At 44.2% G+C, this 24,092-nt stretch overlaps 1 protein-coding gene across 2 annotated transcripts in view; it reads right to left on the bottom strand.

Annotated features, from left to right (window-relative positions):
- Positions 1 to 6,596: 6,596 nt before the first annotated feature.
- ETF1 (eukaryotic translation termination factor 1) overlaps positions 6,597 to 24,092 on the bottom strand; it is a 38,487-nt gene continuing 20,991 nt past the window's right edge. For both annotated transcript variants that reach the window (XM_045028039.1, XM_045028040.1), the window contains exons 3-11: positions 21,761 to 21,936; positions 20,500 to 20,639; positions 16,100 to 16,238; positions 14,852 to 15,042; positions 14,147 to 14,276; positions 12,722 to 12,877; positions 12,045 to 12,109; positions 10,514 to 10,661; positions 6,597 to 8,759 (exon numbers count right to left, since the gene is read on the bottom strand). In XM_045028039.1, the coding sequence (XP_044883974.1) occupies positions 8,677 to 8,759; positions 10,514 to 10,661; positions 12,045 to 12,109; positions 12,722 to 12,877; positions 14,147 to 14,276; positions 14,852 to 15,042; positions 16,100 to 16,238; positions 20,500 to 20,639; positions 21,761 to 21,936 (1,228 nt within the window). In that variant the 3' untranslated portion in view covers positions 6,597 to 8,676. The remainder of the gene's footprint in view (positions 8,760 to 10,513; positions 10,662 to 12,044; positions 12,110 to 12,721; positions 12,878 to 14,146; positions 14,277 to 14,851; positions 15,043 to 16,099; positions 16,239 to 20,499; positions 20,640 to 21,760; positions 21,937 to 24,092) is intronic.

The raw sequence follows: 24,092 nt of genomic DNA, 5'->3' as shown, positions 1-24,092 counted from the left end.
CACATGCCACTGCTTCTGGGAGCTGCACAGAGTGGGCAAGCTCTCGACCTTGCTCTCCAGCTGGAGCTTGAGGGCTGGATTAAAAGGTCTGATGGGCCAGACATAGACCATGAGTTCTAGTTGCCTACCTCTGTCCTAGAAAGTCTCCCAGCAGAGGGTAGTTTCAGAGATGAACTGAACTGAACTTCATCCTGGAACGAGGCTGCCCCAAAGCAGATCAGACTCAGAGCTTTGCCCCTTAGGTCTCCCTCTTAATGTTCCCAATTTCTCTTCCAGCACCTGTTCTTGCAGACCTGCTTTGGCATAGGGTTGGGTATGAAAACCCTCCTCTGTGGGGTTTCAAACAAGTGTGCAACCAAACCTGTGCACAGCTGCTGAATCAGACAGGTTGCATCTTCATTGAACTTTTGCTTCCCACAGGCAAAGCTCAGAACAAGTACAGTGCAGCCCTGATATGCAGATCGAGTAACAGCTGAGAAGTCTGTGCAGCCACAGTCACGACATGTATCCACTTCTTGGACAGGAATTGGCCTGGGTAGTCAGATGCCTAAGGATGTGCTCTGCCTTAATGCAGAACTGCATCCTGGGCCAGCGGTAGCGCGGCTCTGTAATAATTTAAGCATAGGAAGGTGTAATGGTTTTACGAACATGGTATGTGACCTGGGCACGGAGGCAAAATGAGTGTGTGTGTGTGTCGGATTTAAGACATGCCTGTATGACTTCATTGATCTTGCTTAGTAGGGGGCTATGGGGAAAGCCAACGGAGAAGCAGCACAGTGGATCTAGATAAGCAACCTTCAGAGAAACACCTAGGGGTAAGTACCAGCCAATAGGAAAAACTTTCTTTTGAGGCCCTTATATCCAAGGAAGAGGCAGACGTTGCTTTGCCAGGCTAGGACTTGACTCAAAACAACTTTTGACTCTCCCCTTGAGGTGAGGAGGGAGAAATGGTTTGTTAAGGGAACGACAGCCAGACTGCTAGGAACCCTGCAGCAGTGTGTGTGTGTGGGGGGGGGGGGGGGGGTTGCAAGGTGGCTACAGGCAGCTTAGACCTATCGAGTCCCCCTCCTGGAAACTTATTGAGATGCCAGCCTGAGGCCTGAGCCCCAGGGGTGGGGGGGGGGCAGGGGTACACTCAGCTCAGTAACTGACACCACCTAAATACCATGCAGGGTTGTGCTGCCGACATTTCAACACCTCACCTACAGAGATGCAACAGCCCCCCACACCATCCCAAACACCCCAAGAAACAGCCCCACCCCCATTTTTAGCCCTTCTGCTTCTAAAACTACTCCAGTACCTCAAGGTACCATGTGCTTCCCTCCACCCCAGCCCTTAATGAAAGCTTCTCCAGTGATCCCCTCACCAGCTGGCTCCTCTTTCCTAGACAGGTCCAACCCCTCTTCCTTCTCACATTTGGGATACAGTTTAACGCTGTTCCAGCACCTCCCATCACCTCCTGCAGAAGCCCCCCAAAACAATTCACATACAAATGCAAAAGTGTTCTCAGACTTCCAGGTTGCAATGTATCAGAAGAGGACATGAACTTAGCAGAAGGGACATAAGGTGGTTAATTGCGACGATGCAGATGGACAAGTAGTTGAAATGTGGGACATTTTTAAATAATGATAAGCAGACTAGCTGACTAATCCAATTCATGGACCTCTTTCCTGACTAGTTCAGGTAGTTTGAAAGTAGACTAAAGCAAAAACCCTGAACATTTCTCATCCGATACCCAATTAAACAAATGCAAACCCAGCCACGGAAAGGAGCCAGTGTACAAGTGCTACAGATGGCCAGTTTACCCTATCTAAAACAGTGAGAGTGTGAGGAAGTCACCTTTACTAACCAATTCTGTAAAGGAACCAGTAGCTGATGGTTGATCAGAAGGCACATGCTACATTAGAGGCAGCACTAGCAGAAGCAAATAAGCAACACATGCTCAGAAGAGTGCCCAGGTTATTTTATGGTCAGATGGAAGATCTGAGCCAGACTATTGAGTTACTTTTTCAAATCTCTGCATCTCAACAGGGTATCCATACAAAAATGATAGGAACAGGATTTCGGACCCCAATCTGATTCCACTGCCTTCACAGTGGATTAAAATGCTCTCTCAGGATGCTCTACAAGAAGTTCCCAACATGTCAAGAGGTAAATCGCTCTGCTAGTCATCCTGGACAAAGGAAGTGGTGGATTCTCCATCTCCTGATGGCTTTAAATCAAGCTCAGATGCCTTCTGAAAGACATGTGTAAAGCATAACTTGTGTTTGGCTGAGTCAGAAACATCTTAGGCTCAGTACAGGGGTCACTGGGTGAATTTTAGTGACCTGAGACATACAGGAGGCTACACTGGGTCTAATGGTCCCTTGTGACCGTAAGCTTTAGGATTCTACACAGCTTTGTATGGAAGTGTGCACACTCACCTGCATTCCATCAGACTCAAGTCCGAGTCCCTTTCCAAAGCATTGCCAGCTCTGCAGATTAAATATGCCAGTGATCACAAGTCTGAGGACAGTCAACTTTTGGATATTGCTTTGCTGGTGAGCTAAATCAACAGTTCTCAACCAGGTGTCCACGGCCTCCTAGAGGGGCCATGAGCAGATTTCAGGGCATCTGCCAAAATAAACCAGACAGACAGCAGGGCCAGTGTTTGACACTTTGGGGCTCGGGGTAGAAAGCCAAAGGCCAAACCGCCTGGGGCTGAAGCCAAGGCCTGAGCAACTTTTCCCTGTTTGTTACCATCCAATACCAGCCCTGTCTTTTAATCTACTGGATATGCAGAAAAATAGTGTGGCACAGGTGGGGCATGGAGGTTTTTAATAGCATATTTTTTTTGGGAGGCACCTCGGAAAGAAAAAGCTAAACAATGCATGCCACCCAACAGATTCAGTGGGATTGTAGAACCAAGCTGCATTGGAGCTACAGCAAGTCTTGCTCTAAGCAAGACTGACATTGATTGCTGTAACAGTTACCCCCAGCATATGGGAGACCAACGAATCTCCTCTGGACCTGCCTTTGGTAGAGACAATCACTGTGGGTCACAGGAGTCATGGCCTTGTGTCAGCACAGAGTACAGTAGTACACTCGCTTGAATAGGATTCCATCCCAACCCCTTACAACATCCTGATTCTGCTGGTTCGTTAATTGCTTCTGGAAAGTTTGTATCAAGGAGCACATACCTTCCCACTGTTATTCTGCTGGAGGGCTGCTAGATGTGTGTATAGAAATGACCTTTGCCCAGCTCCATAGAGCTGCATTTTTACTTTTTCATTGAAGTGCTAAGGTGAAGATTATGATGCCCCGCCAACTGAATTAGTGCTGGGGAAACAGCAACTGTAGCTGGAAGAAGAAAGATATTCAGAACAAATCTGACACTGATCATTTGTGACCGAGTGCCAACCTAGATAGGATACCTGGCTCAGCCACATCAGCTATTTTTCCTCTGCATTGCACAATACAATCAGTCTTCACAAACTTCAGAGTAACAAGTGTCACTGACAACAAATTGGGTCATGTTGCAAACATGCGACTTTCAGGAGCCATGTGACAAAGATGAGATTAAATGTACCGCATCTTGTTGACACCTGCAGTGGAGTACAAACTCTCAAGCCTTCTTCTGGAGAGCAATAGCCCATCAACTACATTTTCTAGGATCTGACAGATTTGTGCTGATCTCTCGATTCTTCTACTCTGCGCTATGAAGTCAATTGTTACTCAGGGTTCGTAGCTCAAGACTAGCATAGCCAGGTGTTCTTGTGGAACAGACTGCCTTATTTGTTTCCATTCAAATATCCATGCTGTTGCCAGAGTCTTCCTAGACTCACGTACCTAAAAAAGACAAGGACTTTTAAATCATCGCTGAGCTGGAAGATAAGTGGTTGATTTAAGGACGCTACCATCAGGCTCAAGCACCAAGTTCTCCAGGGCACTAGTGGAAAGTGAGATGCAGGCAGAATTGGATTTTGATACTGCCGTAAGAGTGGGTGAATGTGTGAAGTAGGAGTCCATCTTTATCGTTCTCACAAGGAAGCGCGAGGCAGCCTGGCTTGAGTAGGCCACATGTGGCCCGGGAAGGCAGCTGGAAGGGATTAAGGGAAAGCTGTAGGTATACTGTTGCTTGTAAGATGTGACCGTGAGCCATTGCAGTCACCTCTGCTGATGGGGAGAGGACCAATAAGGAACAGCTCATATCCCCAGCCAGAGATGCATTAGCAGCCAACAGCAGCATGACCAAAGGGCAAGACAGGGCACTACTTGAGGCAAAGGTTTGAGTTCTGTGGATTAGGGGAACCTCATTTATATGTTTGATACTGGAGAGGGCTGGTGGCCTACCAGAGCTAGGATCCAAGGAGCAGCTGGTGTTGACTGGGCCGCCAAGTCCTCCTGCTGATCCAGCACTGACACATGCCTGTGCTTGAGATCGGAGCCACATCTTCCCCTGCTTGTTTTTGCTCTGCTGGGTAGCAGAGGGTGAAGCAGGGATAGTGCTCGTCATCTTAGGGAGTTGCCAGGCGTAGGTGACAAATGCCAGGAAACTGCTCCCAGCAAAGAGTGGGTGGAAAGAATGAGCAGGGGCTAAAAAGCTGGTAGAAGAAAAGTTGCAAGTCTCCTTGACCGGCAAGGCTGCTTGGAGTACAGAAGGCCATAAGCACAAAGAGGTGCCTCATGGTGGGCATGTCTGCCCAGTGTGAGGAACAAGGCAGTCCGGCAAGTCAGAGGGTACATTTCTTTACAGGAAGAGAAAAGCCATTTTGGAGCCAAGCTGGTAATTTAATAGGCTCTCTGCTTCTGTAGAGTTGGGATCAGGGGATTGGAAATTACCTGCTGCCACCAGGAGGAGGATCCAACTGGAGAGTTCTCCAGAAGTGGGAGCCAAGCCCTTACTGGCAACTCACAAGTCTGACTCTGCCTCAGATTACAGAACAGAGGAAAAGCCCACTGCAAGGCTGGATGAGTGAGATTAGCTGGATCAGCAATGCATGGTTTGGAGTGCTGATATAAAAGAACCATGGCGCAGTAGTCTCAAGTCACCATTAGTCTGCCACAAGAGGCTGGTCTAGCAACCAGATTTGATGGCTGTTAGTGGTGAGGGAAAAGTTACTGCCAAGCTGGAGTTGAGACCAGCCCTAGCACTCTTAGAGATGTAGCTCATATTTTTATGACAAGGAATCACTGAGAATTACAGTGTGATCTCATATTTCTGATGTAAGCCCCCCAAAAGTTTCAGACTACCACTACAATGCACTTAAGAAACATTGGATACTCACTCAACAAGGCATGTTATTGAAACCTTTCAGCGCCAGTACAACCAGCTGCTTAGTTGTGAAATGCCCAATCTCGCACCTGGCCAGAGGTGTGTCAATGAATAGCTGGGGAAGACCCAACTGGCTGCTGTAATGCCATGCCTGACAATGAAAGCTGTTTGTGCTGTTTCAGCTCACGCTGCTTTCCCTTCCTTGAAGGTATAATTCTTCACACAATCTCCTTCCACCATCAGACAAGTTCCACAGCAGTGATGCATTCTCCCCTTCATCTTCTATTAAAAAAATGATCCCATTTTCCACTATCCCAAGCTACCATGTCAATTACTTGGTATCTGTTCCTAGCATAGCAAGGGTTTAAGGAAAACAAGCCTCACTCACCCAGAGATCTGTAGCAAGTGATGAGATCATTAACACAGGACAGCAGTTCTGGCTAATGAACCCCAGCCTGCCAGCTCATCTTCAACAGGGAAAGCACATTGCAGTAAGATAACTAACGCATGACAATAGCACTACTCAAAAGTTACAGTGCAGCCTAATATCAAAACAAAGCTGGCCAATGCTAGCAAACTTCAATTGCAGTTACCCAAGAGTTTCTTTAACTCAGAGTACAACACAAACTCCTGAGGCCCCTGCATTTCATCACAAACAGGAAGCTTAAATGAAAGCACCTTTCAACCAAGAGTACTTATCCTATTTTACAATCACTTCCCGCCTCTACTGAAAATGTGATCACCTACTGGGGAGGTCCCGTTTAATATAAAGATTTAGGACAAAGTGAACACTGCTGACCACTGGAACAGGATAGCCCACAAGTACTGGGCACTATCCTGAACTGGATTTACCTTACTCAGACTAACACACAGGGGAAAGAGAGGAAGAGGCTGTTAGAAAGCATTGATAATTTGCTTTAATATAAGACTAGTAGGAATATGATTTCTGCATCTTTCAACAAGATGATCAACTGTTCTGCAATTGTCCTAGGCACTGCCCAACACTTACCATACTCAGTTCACAGACAAGCAGCTAACCTTTAAGAATAGCATTTTTCAGAGTTCCAGAATGCTTGAATTTGATTTGTTTTTTCCCTCTCATGCTTCTAATATTCTAGATTTCAGCTCAACATTAGGGAAGCCAAAGACCTGTGCACTCTGGGCTGCCAGTTGGGGAAGCTTTTGTGCTAAATGGAAACAAGATGCTCTCTATCTAGGTTTGAGAACTGAGTAAGGTTGTTTGACTAGGTGGCCTCTGCTGAGAATTCATGAGGCCAGTAAAGCAACATCACCCCCTGTAAGAGTAATTACTGTACTAAAAGAAAATCAAGAGTCCATGCTATATTCTTAAATATGGTTTAATACTCTTCTCCATTTCTGTACATCACAACACCAAGATATCACTGCTTGGGATCCCTCTGCAGAGGCTATATAGTATGCGAAGGCTAGGATTTCTCACCCACCTTTTAATGTGTTTGTATGTGTAAGTGTAATACATATCAGTATATATTGATATACACATCAATATATAATGCAATATATATCACCAAAGAGAACACATTGATTAAAGAAATACAAAAATTTGGCATCATTTCCAAACTTAAATAGTAAAAATAAAAACTACAAAAAGGAGCTGCATACCCTAAATGTATCATGTGAAACAACAAGCAGTATATTCAAAAATGTAAATTTACATCCAATTTTTCTGGTCTTGTCATGTCACATTAGACCCATTTACAATGGCAAAATCCAAACATACTGCTTCGAAGACCGCAAACTCACTGGCGCTTGGGTTTTGTGCAAATCTATAGCAGACCCAACTGCAAAACTTTCATAGGAGACTCCAGCTTTGATGGGAACATCTGTTGTAGACAATGGCAAACACTGCCTGTTTGCTGGGTTATAAAACAGCAGTACAGGTTATATTGCTCACATTGACAGTCATTTTGGACCTCTAGGGTATAGTGTGACAGTCAGAAGCTATGTTTTAAGACAAACACTCCCCTCCATTCAAGTGAAACAGGATTATTGGAACGATATGCAAGTATGCCACTTGGGAACAAAAAGCTGCTTCCAACCAACATGCTAAAAGTGACTGAGGAAGAATCAGTGAAGGACAGCAGTTAGGCACTAAAATGTCAGAGTACTCATCAGAAAACCTGCTATCCCAAGAGAACAGAAAGGTCAGCTCTGTGCATTAGGTCTCGTGCCAATGCAGATTTCAACCTTTGGCTCTAGGTAAACGTAACCATTTCTACAGTTTTGAAATGCATTCTATTAACAGGCATTACAAAGACATTGCTTGAGGGTCTGGGTATAAATCAGAAGTTTGAACCCACTTCTAAGGCTAGACTAGAGTTCAGTCTCAGATGTACATGACCACCTGCTGATCCATTAGGAAGTCCTTGGTGCTGGGGAGCTGGGATTTCCCAATGGGGTACCTAAATGTTCAACAGTAGCGTCAAGTTTTCCAAATCCACCAGTGCCAAGGGTTTAATCACAGTCACATCTTGTTAGTTGCTCCTGTGAAATACCTGCTTCCATTTATGGGTTCACCAACAATCAAATTCACATAATCAAGGAAATTTTATGCAGTCCTAAACCAAAAAAAATAATAAAATCTTACCAAAAAGAGACCCAAAAGGGTTCCACTTTACTTCCCTTACATCATGTGTTTATTTCTGTCAAGACTGATAAGAGTGAAGGCCACACCACTCAGTTCCCAAATTAAGCCTCCTAAGACTCTGGCAGCATTTCCATTGCAATCAAGGAAGTGTGCTTCCTAATTTGTACAAGTAGTGCTTTTGCAAAATGGATTAAGGTAAGAGTTTGGCTTGTCAAAGCAGCTCCCCAAGCTATCTGAATCTTCCAGCCACACCTTGTCAGCTGGCACTCAGAGTGCCTTTTCTCTTATTCTTCCATTAAATAGAGAAACAGTGGCTCCAATATCTCACTACATTTCTTCTGCAGTCTAAACTGAGAATGCCATGTAAATGGGTCATGTCACTGCAAAATGCAGCAATTGATTTTCTCCAATCAAAATAAAAGAAACAAACCAGTATGATCTTACTTCTATTAATTTTTGAAGGAAGAAGGTTTACAGCAGTTAATGTATCATGACGGTTAAAAAAATCATTTTCATAAAATACAAGAGCAACCAATTTCACCATCGAGTAAGAGTAAAAACTGGGATTCTTTTAAATTAGTCCAAAGTGGCATATAGGAACTTAGTAGTTTGCTGCTGTACTGACACTATGACAAATCAAAGTGTAGGGTTTTGTTTTTTTAAATCCAATGCTTATGGATCAAGTTCTGGAAATGTTCCAATTCTAAGGCAGGGATCTGTTGTGTTTTCCACCATTTGCTCCTTGGGTTGGATGCTGGAGGGGTGAGGCACGTTTTGCCGGACCCAGGTCGACTACCTAGTAGTCATCAAGGTCAAAAAATTCATCATCTCCTCCTTGGTATTCCATTCCCTGGAAATCCACTCGGTACCGCAAGATACCTGGTAAAAACAAGACACCTTTTAGCTTCTTCCTAATTCAGAGTACTAGAAAGGGCTTAGTACAAACTATATCTTACAATACACTGTGGACCTATTTAACATATGTGCTAGTCAACAACTTCTGGATCACGTCATCTCAAACTCTGACTTGCACCATGGTGATGGAGACCATGATTTTTAACAAAGTCTAGTATTTGGTCTGTGTGGAATTAAGATGCTACAGAACAAGGGCAGTCAATAGGTGGACCACAGGCTGGACTGCCAATGGACCATGAAATCTTTTTATTTGCTGATTATTATTTCAGTGTGAAAAACGTTTCTCTGGAGTCTGGACCTTGCCCAAGAAATTTTGACCTTGACAAAAACTAATTGCCTACCCCGCTATAGAAATTTTAAATTTGTGTATTTTCCTAATATTCTGTGCTTCCAAGTCACTAGACTTCCAGGAACTCTTGGCACAGAGAAGCGATAGAGCAGAGTGACCTTCATTGTCAGTACAACTGGAGACCTCGTAACTGAAAGACAACTCTCAACCCCTACTCCACTTAGCACCACTGCTGGCAGTTTGAGACTAATCTTCTCTCCCACCCAACACCCAGAATATGGCTGAGGCAGACCGTACAGGGCAGGGAGCCTAGTGTGGAAGTAACCCCTACTGTACATTCTGCAGCTAAAAGACAGGGTACAGACAAGTTGCACCAATGTAGCTAAAGCAGTACAACTCCTTGGCATCAATGCCGTTATACTGGGATAGTTTATTCCCATACAGAAAGGGGAAGAAGCTATACTGGGTGTAAGAAACCTTTGTACTGGCGTAAATGGGTCCACAAGGTGGAGTGCAAAGGTATAACTACCTATAAATCAAATCCTGACAGTTACTGCAGTATGAAATCATTTAGATTAGACCATCACCTGAGAGAGTCACCCATCAGCTCTGAATGCATCTCCCCCCAAGGAGGGCCTAGGTAAAAGAGCTGACACTGGGGATCATGAGCAGAGTTCTATTTGACAGAGTAGTTCCTTCCCCACAGTGCTCTGAAGGCCATGATCCTTATCAATGCTTGCTTAAGTGAACAATAATCAGGAAGTCCATCCTTCTAGGGCTATGGGCACTGGAGCACAGCAGTCAATGGGCAATAAAATCCCACCAGGGAATTAAGTCTTTAGGTTCATCAAGCTTTTAAGAGCTCCTGGACTTCTACAGCACTCCAAACTGACCCAGAGAGAAAACCTGCCTCTTTCACACTGGAGCTGGAGGACTGGGAAGATGGATAGGGGACAGATTTTCAAAGGAAAAAGTGGCAGATACCCCAAAAATGCAGGTGCGCCTTTGAAACTCTCTCCATTGTCTCAGACACCTCCCTTCCCATTCATGAGGGCATAACATTCCCATGCAACTACAGCAGCTTCTTTGAGTGATAGGGCAGTAATGACATTTTGCAGCTGGATACAAGGGGAGCAAGCATCATGTGACCAGCCACCTCTCCACTGAGAGCCGAAATACGCTTTGTGGACCACCAGTTGTTCCTGGGCCACAGTTTGATATTCCCTGCTATATGATGTAGCGTACACAAAAGTTGTTTTACTGAATGGGGCCCTTCCTACACAGATAATTGAAGACAGTCACTGAGCAGAAACAAACATGACACTATGGGAATGTAGCCTCTCCTATTCTGGTTTCAGAACCAGATTAACAGCAGGCTACATAGGGCCAATATTTTCAGCTTAGCCTACTTTCTCCTCTTGCAATTTACCTCCAATTCCTCCAAATCCTTTCACAAATTGGGATCCTTCCTGTGACTTGTCTGTAACAATTTCCAACGTTGCTCCAAATTTCTTGTAGTTGTTAGCAAACCATTCCAGAAGGGGCATACTTTCTATCAGTTCATGTTCCTGGCCGGTCTACAGACAGAGAAAAAAAGAGTAAGGCCTAGTCTACACTCAAAAGTTAGCTTAACAGCTATGGTGCTCAGTGGTGAAAAATCCACACACCCAAGTGCCACAGCTATGCAGATCTAACCAGTGATGCAGACCCAGCCTAGCTACCATCACTCGAGAAGGTGGAGTTACTACAGCAACAGAAAACCCCATCACTCTAGGAAGCACCTGCATTACAGTAGCATAGCTACAGCACCATAGCTGTGCCTCGAGAGCAGGCATGGCTTAAGTGATGTTTCTTTGACTTCAATTTTCACAGCATCTACTGAGGGGCCACTTTCTTCCCAATTCAAAGAGTGCATATAAAGTCAATGTGGTCTCACAAAGACGAGCGCTGTTGGTGCTGTCAGAGTCCTGGCTCTGTAGGCACACCATTGTTTAAGCATGTAGCTGATGGGCATCTAGGCATGCTCACGGCACAGGCCTGAAGAGATGCTCTGGTGCTGGGCATGCTAGTGAGAGCAGAGAACAGAGTGTCCTAGATGAGCACTAAGGCAGAGGGATCAGTGGTTTAAGGGGGGAAAAAGGCATAATGTGCTTATCCACCACTGACCACTCTCACCACAACTGTGAGCCTTGTGCCACCATTACCATTAGGGCCCTCAGCAAGCACTCTAATCAGCAACCATAACAGCAAAACAAAGCAAGACAGAAGTGGCTACACTAGCCATGTGGTCAAACTGCAGCAGTTCAGTCTCTTTTCAGTGCTGTCTTTTCCAACAGGACAGGGTCCTGCCTGACTTTCATGACAAGAAAGGGGAAAATTATACGGAAGAGCAATTAGGGCCCTCTAGCTAAGGATGGGGAGGCATCCCCAAATGCACACACTATGGTGGACAGTTGTCCATCAACCCTAGTACATCTAGAGGGAGATTCTCCATTGCTCTGCACCTTGTGCAGTCATTTAGACCAGAGCAAATGCCATCCAATCAGCATGGTGATGTTTCACACTTGTGTAGACTGCTGCACCAGGTGCGGAGCAGTGAGGAATGGACCAAAAAGAGCATGTGCTCAAGGAGAAGAGCCAGGTTCAGTTGTGCTCAACTAGTCCCTTTTACTTCATCTTTCAAGCTCATTTGACCTGAGAATGAAGACTGAGCAGCAAGGAAATCAATTAGGAAAAAAACAACAAGGTGAGACTCTGGAGTAACATTCAAGGCCAATAGGAAAGACTGTAGCGCAGTCCATCAAATCAAGACTTTGTAAAGGAGCCAGAGCATAATTTGGTGCGAAACATTCGAGCATTAGCTAAGTGTGGAGCATTAAGCATAGTCAGAGTCAAACCCCTGCACCAGTACAGCATAATCATCCTTTCTGAGTGTACTACAAGACCAGGAGTTGAAATACCTCTTTATCTGTGAAGTGGGATTTATCTTTCTCTTGTTCTGGTGTCAAATATAGAATCTTCTCCTCTGAGAGACAAAAACAGTGTTAGAGATCTGATGCAACTAGCACCAGGCTAGAAACTCTGTAGAAGCCAGTGCAACGCAGGGGTCTTAAAGGTCTCTGTTTGGGGTCAAGGCTGCACATGGAGGCACTGAGTACAAGGTGCAAAGTCAGAAAAGGTCTTTGGGCATGCAATGCCCTTGCTGGGGCAGGAAGAGAATTTTGCATCTGGCCAAAAGGAGGATGGAGGAATGTGGGTGGTGGTGGTGGGAAATGGGTGGGTGGCTAGATGCTGCAGGGGCAAGTCAATCTCCCACTGTATTACAGAAGTGTAAATACAATCACAACGCAGGGATTAACACTATTTCACAAAACTATATCTTCAAGGCCTGCTTAGCCAAATCCCCTCCCAGCATTGCTATGCCACCCCACCCAGTCTCTGCTTGTTTTCAGCTTCTCCTCCCACATCATGCAAGTGGGGAAGTGACAAGCTAGTGACTGCCTACAGGATTTCTATTAAAAACTCCTTAAAGGGAGGTTTTAAAGCACAGCTCCTGCCTAACAGCAGAGTTCTCCCAAGGAACACTGAACAGCTAATCCCCTCCAGGCTCCTAGTCCAGCTCTGAATTATGACATACCTTCTGTGCCTTGGCAATGGAGAACGTATCTCATTATATCCAGATTTTCATAAACTATCAGTATCTCTACTGCTCCCATTTCCAAAGCTTTCAGTGTATCTTCAACGCCAAAGCAGTACTTCCCCGTGTCCTGACTGATTTCATCGAAGTATCGGCCTGCATTCAGGAGACAGCAGGGAAACACTCGTGAACATGTCACATGAAATTTTACTAAGCCTCATTTGAAAAGCTACAGTAAAGTGAGACTGTTTTGTGCCTGGCTATACAGGCCACACACTAGTATGCCAGTCAGAATTAACTATCCATCACCAGCTAGGGAGCTGGCAACATGTCATTCAGAGCCCTTAGCTAGGAAGTCGCAGTGCCAGCTAGGCAGCTCTCTCAGGAGCACTGCGAAGTGAGATGGAGAGGTTAACCTCTGATGCCCAGCCACCAACCACAAGCAGGCCCTGGACTTTATTCCCCTTTAGTGTAAGGCAGCTGCTGTTACTGTCCCCCAGGGTGGGTCTTACTAAGCTTTCCTACTGGCGCGTGATGAGAGGATCATTTCTGTTGCAATTTCAAAGAAAAGCAAAAAAGTCTAATCCTCATTTTCTTGGAGATGGGAGAGATCAGAGCAGGAGTTTTCCCTGACTGCACTGGGAGGCATGAAAAACTAAAGCTGGCTCTGATGAAAGGATAAAGAATAGTGTGGAATGGATGGAAAGATTGTAATGGAGGCAAACTGGTAGGATGGGAGAGCAATCTCCATTATCAGCTCCAGTTGTATTTCCACAGGTATTTAAGGATCCAGTCATTCCCTAGCACCCTATTCACAATATCACAATTGTTATCGAGGCAAGTAACACCCAACGAGCTGTTTAGTCTGTACAGGCCGGGACTCCTTTTTGGATGCTATGAACAATGTGATACAGCCAGAAGGGACTGTTTTACAGATGGGGAGCTGAGGCAGAGTTGATGTGATTTTCCCAAAGTCAGGCAGCAAGTCAGTAGCAGGGCCAGGAATTGAACTCAGGTCACTAGAGTTGAAGTCCAGTGCCCTAACCACTACCCTCACAATCCTCTTCAGTACTCCATATGTTGACACGCTTGGGGGTCCTTGACTAAAGCAGCAACTGATAGCACTTCAGTGTGTCACAGTGGACCCGACCAGAAGCGGATGTAACTGAGAGATAGCAGGCCAGCTGCTGTGATGTCTCACTTCACAACACGTGCATTAGAGGGCACTTTTGTGGCAAGGCAGAAAGAAGAGTGGAGGATTTATTCTAAGTGGAAAGCAGTGTTTGAGGTGGTGCTTGGAGAATGGAGGTCATCAGTGACATCCCCTTTTGCCCAACTTTCACATGAGGACTTAGCTAGGGGTGAGTAGTAAAGCAGGACGGGTATCCAACTCATGAGAGGCTAGCTATGTAGGTCTATTCATACCTATTAGTTTCTTCTCTTGAATGAATTTCACGTTGGAGAGGACCTCAGTGGACAATTCAATTGCTTGATTGAATCCATTTTCTCCACCATACGAGATATCAACTAGTTTCAACACTTTAGACTGCAACCGCTACATACAAAGAAAGTCTGTGTTAGCCAACCTATTGAGCAGCACTGCCATAAAGCTACTTCAGAAACCCATCAGAATGAAAACGCCTGACAAGCTACACTGGTAATCTGACTTCAGAACCTCTGCATGCAAGTGAAACAAAACAGTTCTGAACATTCAGCGTGTAACTACAACTTTCAGAGTGCAGGGCCAGCCAGATCAAGTTTAGAGGAGTTCAATTCTACTAAAGCCTCTGCTTTTCACTTTGGAATATAAACAAAAGAACATGAATTCCACTTTTAGCCAGAAGAGACAAGCATCCCATCAGGTACGCTCCATTACTAAGTGAAATCCTAGCTCCTTACAGGTCAACAGGATATAGCTCCCTTTCTAGAAAGGGGCCCCCCTATCAGAATACAACAATTTTACACTTTAATTATATTCTTAATTTAAGATACTTTAGTTGGGTTTCTCCTGAAGAGCATGTATCAGCCATGAGCCACTGCCACCACTAGCACCATGAGGATATTAGTCACAGTCCTTAAGCAGGCAGGCTTGTAGGTTTCATTTAGCACAGGAAGTCCAATTTCGCTTACCTGATCAAACATGTCAGATTGACTTAGTTCAGTTTTGAAGTCAGCTGATCCAGCTAAAACGAGACCAGCCACGTTCACCTTATCGCCAGAAATGAATAGCTGCACAGCTGTCTCTGCTACTTTCCTCACGTAGTTGTGTCGCTTTTCCATCCTCAAACGAGCAAAACGCAAGGCAGATTGACCTCCTCTACCTTTAAGAGAAAACAGATGGAATGTAGCCATTTTGAGGTCTACTGCCACAGAAACTGTTGGCATGTGGCCCCAACGGAACCCAAGATATGATGCAAATTAGTCTACCACAAGTAGAGCTAAGGGCATTCGATTAAAACAGCAAAGAGTGAACAGGAAGGACCCACCCATCAGGTGACTTTCTACAGGTCTTCTACATGAAAGTATGTCACAAGGAAACATTGAAGAATGACTAAAGATCTGGAGATGTGAGGCTTACACCAATGCAGTTTACTTTGGTATATCACCAGACCATGCTGTACTAACTTAAGCCTTGCTACATACTAGCACGGTGCCTCTGCAGTAGAGGTCTGCACAGGTTTAGCTACATTGGGGCAAACTTCCTTAATGTGGATATAACTGGGGCAAAATTAAATGGAACAGAAAGATAGTTAACTAAAACTAGTCAACTGCTGGTTAGGTACTTAATTCACAAATATTTAGAGACAAAAGGAAGATATTTAAGTTAATATCCTTGCTTACATCACAGACACCAGACTGAACATTTAGAAGTCTAGTTTACTGAACTCGGTACCATTAAATCTTTTGGCATTTCTTGTTGCTTTGACAGCACAGGGGGCCAAGTCAGTTCCATTGTGGTTCTCATGCAATAGGTCAGTGTCTGAAATGCACACACTTTCAGAGCAAGATTCAAAGGCACTTTCCACTGCAATTTAAGAGCTGCTGGTCTTTGTTTTGGATAATTCATTTGTGAACACCCAAGTTTGGGGTCAAATTTGACCGGAAAGTCTTTTTATATGGGTCATGTTGATTTGCTAACAGTTTATGAGACTAACATAAGATGGCAGGGAAATGGACTGCAGGATTTGGACACTACCGGTTTCATTCTTTCAAATGTACCTGTGTCTTAATATTTCATTGTTTAAGTCAGCTAGATATTTCTTCCTGAGTGTGGAATTACACACTGCCTCGGCATCACTAACTGTACTTTACACTCTTCTCCCTGCCTCCACATTCCCTTTCTGCTGGAGGCAGTGAAGATCTTTGTTACTGCATTACCATGCTTCTTTGGGAGATCCACAGTGAATTTGTGCAGGACTTCTCTTGTGTTTCCTTGAAGAGTTCCGAAGAGTGCGCCACTACCATCTATTACGATAAAACCAAACTTGCTGTCATCAGACAGTAGTGCTGTCAGAGCCTGAAATGCGAACACAACATGGTTAGCAATAACCACTATCAGGCAACATCAGCACTTTGGTCTGATTACTAAGCAGAGCAGCAGTTCATTAAGGGAAAACACCAGCCACAATACAGATCACTGAAACAATGGTTTGGTAATCATGGATATTTTTATGAAGCAGTCAAGGTGAAATTGACAAATACCCAAGAAAATTCTTGATTACTGTCTTGTACCCGGTACCACTGAGTGCTGAAGCAACACGCCAGTGCTTTGAGTCAGACACAAATTGTCCCCACCATTTGCAGCGCCATTGATCAACTGTTCATTGCTTAAAGGGGCAGGTTTAGCAGAAGGGTAACCTCTGTGTATCCAAATTAGCTCTCCAAGTTAAAATCCTATTCTGTTTGGATGTGTGGAGAGGAAGCTCAGCTACTTTAATTAATACTCCTGTCTGGGGGATTATGTCTCACTTAGTCCTCTGATCTGGCTGTTAGGTTTACTATATTAATCACCAATGCAACCCAATCTTTAGCTCGGCCGCTATCAAGGAATTTCAACTTTATCACATGTCTACTAGCAAGAGATTCACAGTGTTGACAGTTATAAAATCCATGACAACTGTGACAAAAGCTCAGCCTTACAGATTAAAGGGGTATTCATAATGACAGTTCTATTGATTTATTAGCTATGGGTGGAAGAGGGACACAGACAACATCTACTGGAAGATCAGGTATCTCAAGCCTCCTTCCTACTGCAGTGTTGAAGGTTAAGTAGGGTTTGATTCTCCAGCATGTTCTGAGTTGACTGTTCCCTTCTGAGCCAGCAAGCCTTATAATGGTTGCTCACTGGGTAGACCTTATCAGTTGCTTCCTTCCAAAAGCTGCTTCCATTTCCAGTTTCTGGAAAGCAGAGAGGAATATTTAAAGTAGCCAGTAAGCAAAAATTAGCATTTGAAGTTAGACTGTTTCTTGCCCAATCCTAATTCAGGAGTTTCAGAATCTGTAACTAGTACCTGAAATTAATTTTAAGTTGACAAGTTCTCAGCAGCTTGTTGAATGCTGGAGAAGAGATGCTGTTAATTTGCTATCACAGGGCTTAAGCTGTTTGCATGTCTCTCAGAGTAGACTATTTTATTGAATGGACGGAACAAAAAGCATCAGCCACCTTTATCCAAAATCCACACAATCAAGCCTGTGGCTTTTGAGCTAACTATCAGGGAAATAAAGGTTTAATGGAGGACCTTGGCCAAACTAAGTATTTTTTAATAATTTATGAGGAATGGCGGCCTATTACATTGCAATCTATTTAACTCGGTCAGAGCCAAGCGAATTGTGTGACCAGGAGGAGCATTCCAGCCAAGGTATCAAAAAGTCATCATAAATCCACTACTTAGACATAGATTTCAGAGTTCAAACCCCTCTTGGGAAGTTACTTCAATTTCACACATGTAATAAAATAGCCTGAGGAAATCTTATTAAATCTTACGATTGCCAAGAGGTAAGTGACTAAAATCTGTGTGTTCTTGATTAATTCTTATTTTAAATTAAGTATCAAATGGTCACCAGTGATTTCCCCCTTCATCACTGCTCTGCCATGGATTCTATTGTTCTAGTTATAGAGCCTAATGGAAGGCCCTGCTGCTTTTGTTCAGGCTATTCCTTCAGTCTGGGTCTCTCTCGCTATTCCATGACCTCCATCCACTTCTGTTCCAAGACAAAGGTGCCACCCTGGGATCACAGGAGTCAAGTGTTGCACCTTCCATTCTACCCATCAAAATGGATAGCAATTGTGGCATCCAGACGTCAGTGGCAATTGGCATTACAGAATAGAATACAACATGCTCTTTCATAGGTATACGGATTCTGCACCACAAGCAGCGCTAGGAAAACTGGAACTAAACACTACTCAATGGAGACGGGCGAAGCAGACAGGCCAAGGAATAAGGTGCTATTATCATGTCACTGTCTATTACAATTTTCCAAAGTAAATGACATTCTCTTGCTGACCAATGCAGTTATTTGCTGAGCTACATTTTTCAGAAGGGGTTTAGCCCACTTGAAGCCGAGGTTCTAACTTTGCTGGAGCCCCTAATGTCTGTGACAGATTGCAGACCACTGTTCCTGTCTCAAACCTCAGGGGCCCTAAACAGTATGCTGGAGCAGTTGCCATGTCTCATGCCATTGTACTCTTGGTCTTTCCCATTTCCCTGGGTTTACCTTTTATTCTTTTTTGTGGTTTCCCTCCCCTTCTTCCATATGGTCTCTGCCCCAGATGAGTGAGAGTTGGAGCTTCTAGCACAGGGGTTCAGACTTTTGTACTGGTGACCCTTTTCACACAGCAAGCTCTGAGTGCGACTCCCTTATACATTAAAAACACTTGTTTATATATTTAAACACCATTATAAATGCTGGAGGCAAAGCGGGGCTTGAGGTGGAGGGTGACAGCTCGCGTCCCCCTGAGGGGTCCCGATCCCCAGTTTGAGAACCCCTGTTCTAGCAGCACTGCCTCTCCTGGACTGCAGGCTGGCGTACCACCTAGGCAGGGAGAGACTGCTGCCGGTGCCAGCAACTTCTGGCAAGCCAAAGGGGTGTCTGGGAGTCTTCCCAGGAGTATATCCCCAAAAGGAAGAGTGGGAAAGATATATCTCACATCTTGTACAAACAGAATAAAAAGACAGTCCCCACCCCAGAGAGTTTATAATCCACTATGAGGCTGGCAATGGACCTTACCACCATTCAGATGTGACAACCCAAGTGTGAAAACTGAGTGGGAGAGCGGCAGTGAGACTCCAGCCACTGATATGTACATGCCCCCAAACACTGACTTCCTACTTCAGATGCATGTTCTCATTTTAGATGCCAGGTAAGTTTACCTCAGAAAGATGCATGTACAATTCACAAGTGCAAAGTGTAGCCAGAACTGTACCATGAACTTCCTGGCTGTGTTTTCACTTTGCACAGGCCTTAAAGGACTGTAAGTTCCAGCATGCCATGCTCCCTCCTGGTCCAGGTGGAAGGGACCCCAGCACTGTTTTCAGAAGGATGGCTGCAATCTGCATCCTAAATCACTGATTCAACTCAGCAGGGCAGCTGCCTGGGTAATAATTAACCTCTGCTGTCAGAGGATAGAGTGGTGCTTGCTAGAAGTGTAATGAGTTTAGATAGGCCAGGGTAATATACTTATGCTAAGCTAACTGGCTTCAGCCTGGTCTTTGCTTGACATGAGTGTTGCTTGCTAAATTAATCCTTATGAAGCTGTTTAAGTCATGATTAAAGCTGCTATGTAGGATAAAGATGATGCTTTGTAGTGTGTTGAAAGCCATAGATAAGAGGAAGTTAATCAGTACAACAAAAACACAAAAGTTACAGACAAAGTCCCCATATTGGGAAAAACAGGAAAGTCCCTGCACTGAATGGTATGATGCGAGTAAACAAACCGATTGGGAGAGAGACATGAAAATTGCATGGACAGCAAGAGTGATGTAAACTGAAGCCTGCTCATGCGTACCGTATGGGTTATGTAAGAATGTTTAATGTTGATTGGATGGTCAGATAATGTGGAAAGGTATAAATATGCTGAACCGTTAGGGGATAGAGGGACCCTTGAAGGAGAATCCATTGTGACCTGCCTATGCCTCAGGAGAACGTAACTGATCAATACCTTTTTCTATATATCTGCCATTCATTGCTTTTATAGTAACCGTAAATACAATGCCATGCTTTTGGTTCAAACAAAGATTTGAACTGATAAACCTGAATGGCTTGGCCCCCCCGAGTGCGTGGTAATCCTCACCCAACATGCTGCTCCATTTCCTCCAGCAAGAAGAGCTAGGAAAGCTTGGCAGCAAGACGTGTATGAGAACTAGTGACATCATCACAGATGTATCTTGATTCTTTTTTACTAAACCTCACTTCAAGCATGGCTCAGAAGGAGGTCAAAGCACTCTGATGCTAGACAAGGCCTGCCACCAACTCCAAAGAGAAGCCTGTGGGTTATACAAACTCAGCCAAGTTATCCACTTCGGTTATTAAGTTTAGCTGCAGCTCCATGACAAAACCCCGATCAGCAAATATCACGCATTTCTGAACACAAGCCAGTTACAAGTCACCCCACAGCATTTACACAAGGAGGCTGGTTTCCTCTGTTAAGAGCTACTGCTCTAGGGAGTCTGGATACAAGTACGATATGAATTATTTAGCGAGTCTAGCACAGCAGTTTGAAATGCGTCACCATGCTTTGGCTACAGCAAGACCTCTGAGCAGTACAGGATCTCTCCTACCTCCGTATGGAATTTGTTGTCGCACAAATACAACGATGTATTGATTGGTTTGAAAGGCTCAAAGTCAATGTTCACTTTCTTTTCTTTTCCTTCTTCTGTCACAATTGTTCCACAGTAAACAACCAGACCATTTGGAGGTACTGTAAAGGACACATGAAGTACCATAGTTTTAAATCACCAAATATTACATTTGGTATTGCTTACAATGAACACCAGGATTTCCAAGATCTGAGGACATGGATTTAATTTCAAATTTCCCCACACACTACTACAGGAGTTACCCTCGCCCCCCAGCCCACTAACCACCCCCATCTCACTTGTTCCTTCAGGAAACCCAAAGGACTAATTTGCGTGTTATCATTGCTACAAATGCACTTCTAAAAGCTAGCTAAAAGGAGTAAGCTTGCCAACAGGAGAGTTATTTATTGGCAACTCAATGCATTATGAGGACAAAAACTTCCCTGGGACTAAGTTAAGAACATGTACCCAGCTCTTAAACCAGCTAGAAGGCAAATATTTACTGTGTGGGAGAGTTAAACAGCATCACCCCATAAAGACTCTACCAGTTCCTACATGGCTGCTCTCCTACAGCTGGCCCAATCCTGCAGCTCTTATTTATGTGCACAGTCCTACTGGAGTCAGACTACTTGCTTGAATAAGAGCTGCACAATTAGACCCTTTGAGGGTACACCTTGATGGCAGGCTTTACTTCCTCCCCAGATTTGCACATCCATGTCACATTTCATACACAGAGGGGCTAATAGATAAACCAAGGCCAAGTTAAGCAGAAAAGTATGGATTTAACACTGAAGAATCCACACCATTTTAAACTGTTAAAGTTTCAGAATTGGGCCCACAAAGACAGCCAAAGAAAAAGGCAACCAGGAGCCCACTCATGACAGTGCTCAGAGGTCCTTGCAGTGAGGACTGGGCTCCACTGTGCTGGCCATTGTACCAACACACTGGAGATTGCACAGGTTTACAAAGAGGGACTAGGGTTTCAAAGCACTGGATTGGAGGAGCCACACCCCTCCCCCCACCAAAAGGGTGACTTGCTTTAAACATCTTGATGGCAGAGGGGAAATTTACTAGTGCAAAGCAGCAGAAGGATGGTGAGACGCAGCAACAGACATGTTTTAACAGCAACTTATGGTCTGCCTTGGCCAGCCTGCTGCAATAGCCCAAGCAAATATCGTAGTAAGGAGAGTTTGCCTTGGGAAAATGTTTAGCAAGCAAGAGTGCCACACAGGCCATGTGTTACCTTTGTTATAGAGTTTGAGTCTTTGCTGTACAGATGTAATGGCTCCCAGTACTGAAAGGCGATTCACTCGAGACTTTATGTTTGATGCGGTACCAAACTCATCCGCTAACATTTTTGCCACTCGTGAAATCTGGTCTTTGGGGGGAATGATCAACGAAATCATGCTGGTGCCATTGCTGAGGAAGGAAAAAAATGGGGTTAATCACAGAAATTAAGACAGCGCATATTGCTTAGGGTGGGGAGAATACAGGAATGTCTTTGGTATGAACCCTAGGACTGTGGTTTTCAACATTTTTTCCTGGCAACCCCACTGAAGAAAATTGTTGCTGCCCATGATCCAACAGAGCTGGGGATGAGGGGTTTGAGGTGTGGGAAGGGCTCTTTCCATTTCCAGTTTTTATACAAAAGTCTGAAGTGAAAGGTTCAGGAAAGAACAGTTTGCAGAGTAACTACAAGCCCCTTCCCATTGCACACAACCACAGAAGCCATTTTAAGATAACAAGTTTTAAACAAATAGGTATGCAATTGCGAAGCAGCTACTAGACTGTGCAAGCATGTCTGCTAGTTCAGCACTGCTAACTCCAAGCATTCAAAAAAAAAAAAATCATGAAACAGGCCCCCTAAAGAATCACAGATTGTCTTTATCTGTAGGAAGGTTGGGATTCCTTTTTATCTGGCCTTCTGGGTTGAGCTCTCTGGGGTTTACTTTGAACTTCTCTAGTCACAAGGGCTGAACATTTACTTTTAAATGAAAGTGAGATTCTCATATAATCACAGGAATCCAGGAGCTGGGGCTTGAAGACAGATACCAAGTATTATGAGATTCAAAATCTTGAGAGAGTTAGTGCTAAGTACAGGGAACTCCTTTTGTGGAACCTCCACCCCCCTGTTCTTTTTTTAAACTGACCCATTAGTAATTGCCTGGGACGAACAGGAGATGCATGCAGCGTCTAAACGAGTGGACTGCCAGAAAATCTGGACATTCCTTTATTTTAACTATAAATTAGTGTTACTACTGACTTTGCCAAGCAAGAACAGTTTAAGAGCCAGATTGGTTTTTGCAATTCAGTTTGGGAGGGAAAGCAGGCATGTCATTTTCTCATCAGCTTCCTCTTCAGTGTCTCAAGCACTAGCATAGTCCTCTGAAGTGCCAAGCTACAAACACACAGGGGAAGATTTTTAAAAAAGCATAATTTCCATTAGCCTTTGAATGTACAGGTGTCCTTTGCTTACAGACAGCCCCCCAAACTTAAGCAAATACTCACCAACAACCACACACCATACAACAAAAACACTAACCCAGGAACCTATCCTTGCAACAAAGCCCGATGCCAACTCTGTCCACATATCTATTCAAGTGACACCATCATAGGACCTAATCACATCAGCCATGCCATCAGGGGCTCATTCACCTGCACATCTACCAATGTGATATATGCCATCATGTGCCAGCAATGCCCCTCTGCCATGTACATTGGCCAAACTGGACAGTCTCTACGCAAAAGAATAAATGGACACAAATCTGACATCAGAAATCATAACATTAAAAAACCTGTAGGAGAACACTTCAACCTCTCTAATCACTCAGTGACAGACGTTAAGGTGGCAATTTTGCAACAGAAAAGCTTCAAAAACAGACTCCAACGAGAAGCTGCTGAACTTGAATATGCAAACTAGATACCATTAACTTAGGTTTGAACAGAGACTGGGAATGGCTCGGTCATTACACTAATTGAATCTATTTCCCCATGTTAAAGTATCCTCACACCTTTGTGTCAACTGTCCGAAATGGGCCATCTTGATTATCACTTCAAAATTTTCTTCCCTGCTGATAATAGGTTCTCTTAATTAGCCTCTTACAGCTGGTATGGGTACTTCCACCTTTTCATGTTCTCTTTATGTATAAATTTCTTACTGTATGTTCCATTCTATGCATTCGATGAAGTAGGCCCACAAAAGCTTATGCTCAAATAAATCTGTTAGTCTCTAAGGTGCCACAAGGACTCCTGTTCTTTTTGCTGATACAGACTAACACGGCTCCTGCTCTGAAAAGTGTCCTGTGTGTTTTCCAAGACCTACATTTTGGGCCAAGTTTGACCCAACAACATAAGTTTAAACAAGTCCCCAACCTTAAAGAGGACTGATGGGTTTTAAATATTCATAACCACCCCACACAGAATCAAACAGCTGTGAAGAGTCATTTGCATGCAAGTTATTCCCGGAAGGGAACGTGAGCAACAGATCTGCAAGTGCAGCTTTGACTTCCAGGTCACAGAAGCCACAGAGTACTTCATACCACTCTTTCAAGTAGTTAGCTACCTCACTGAATGGC

Source organism: Mauremys mutica, chromosome 8, assembly GCF_020497125.1.
Source record: "Mauremys mutica isolate MM-2020 ecotype Southern chromosome 8, ASM2049712v1, whole genome shotgun sequence".
NCBI classification, from domain to species: domain Eukaryota; kingdom Metazoa; phylum Chordata; order Testudines; family Geoemydidae; genus Mauremys; species Mauremys mutica.
Note: the sequence above shows the minus strand (reverse complement) of the source record. Positions and strands in the feature narration are given on the sequence as shown.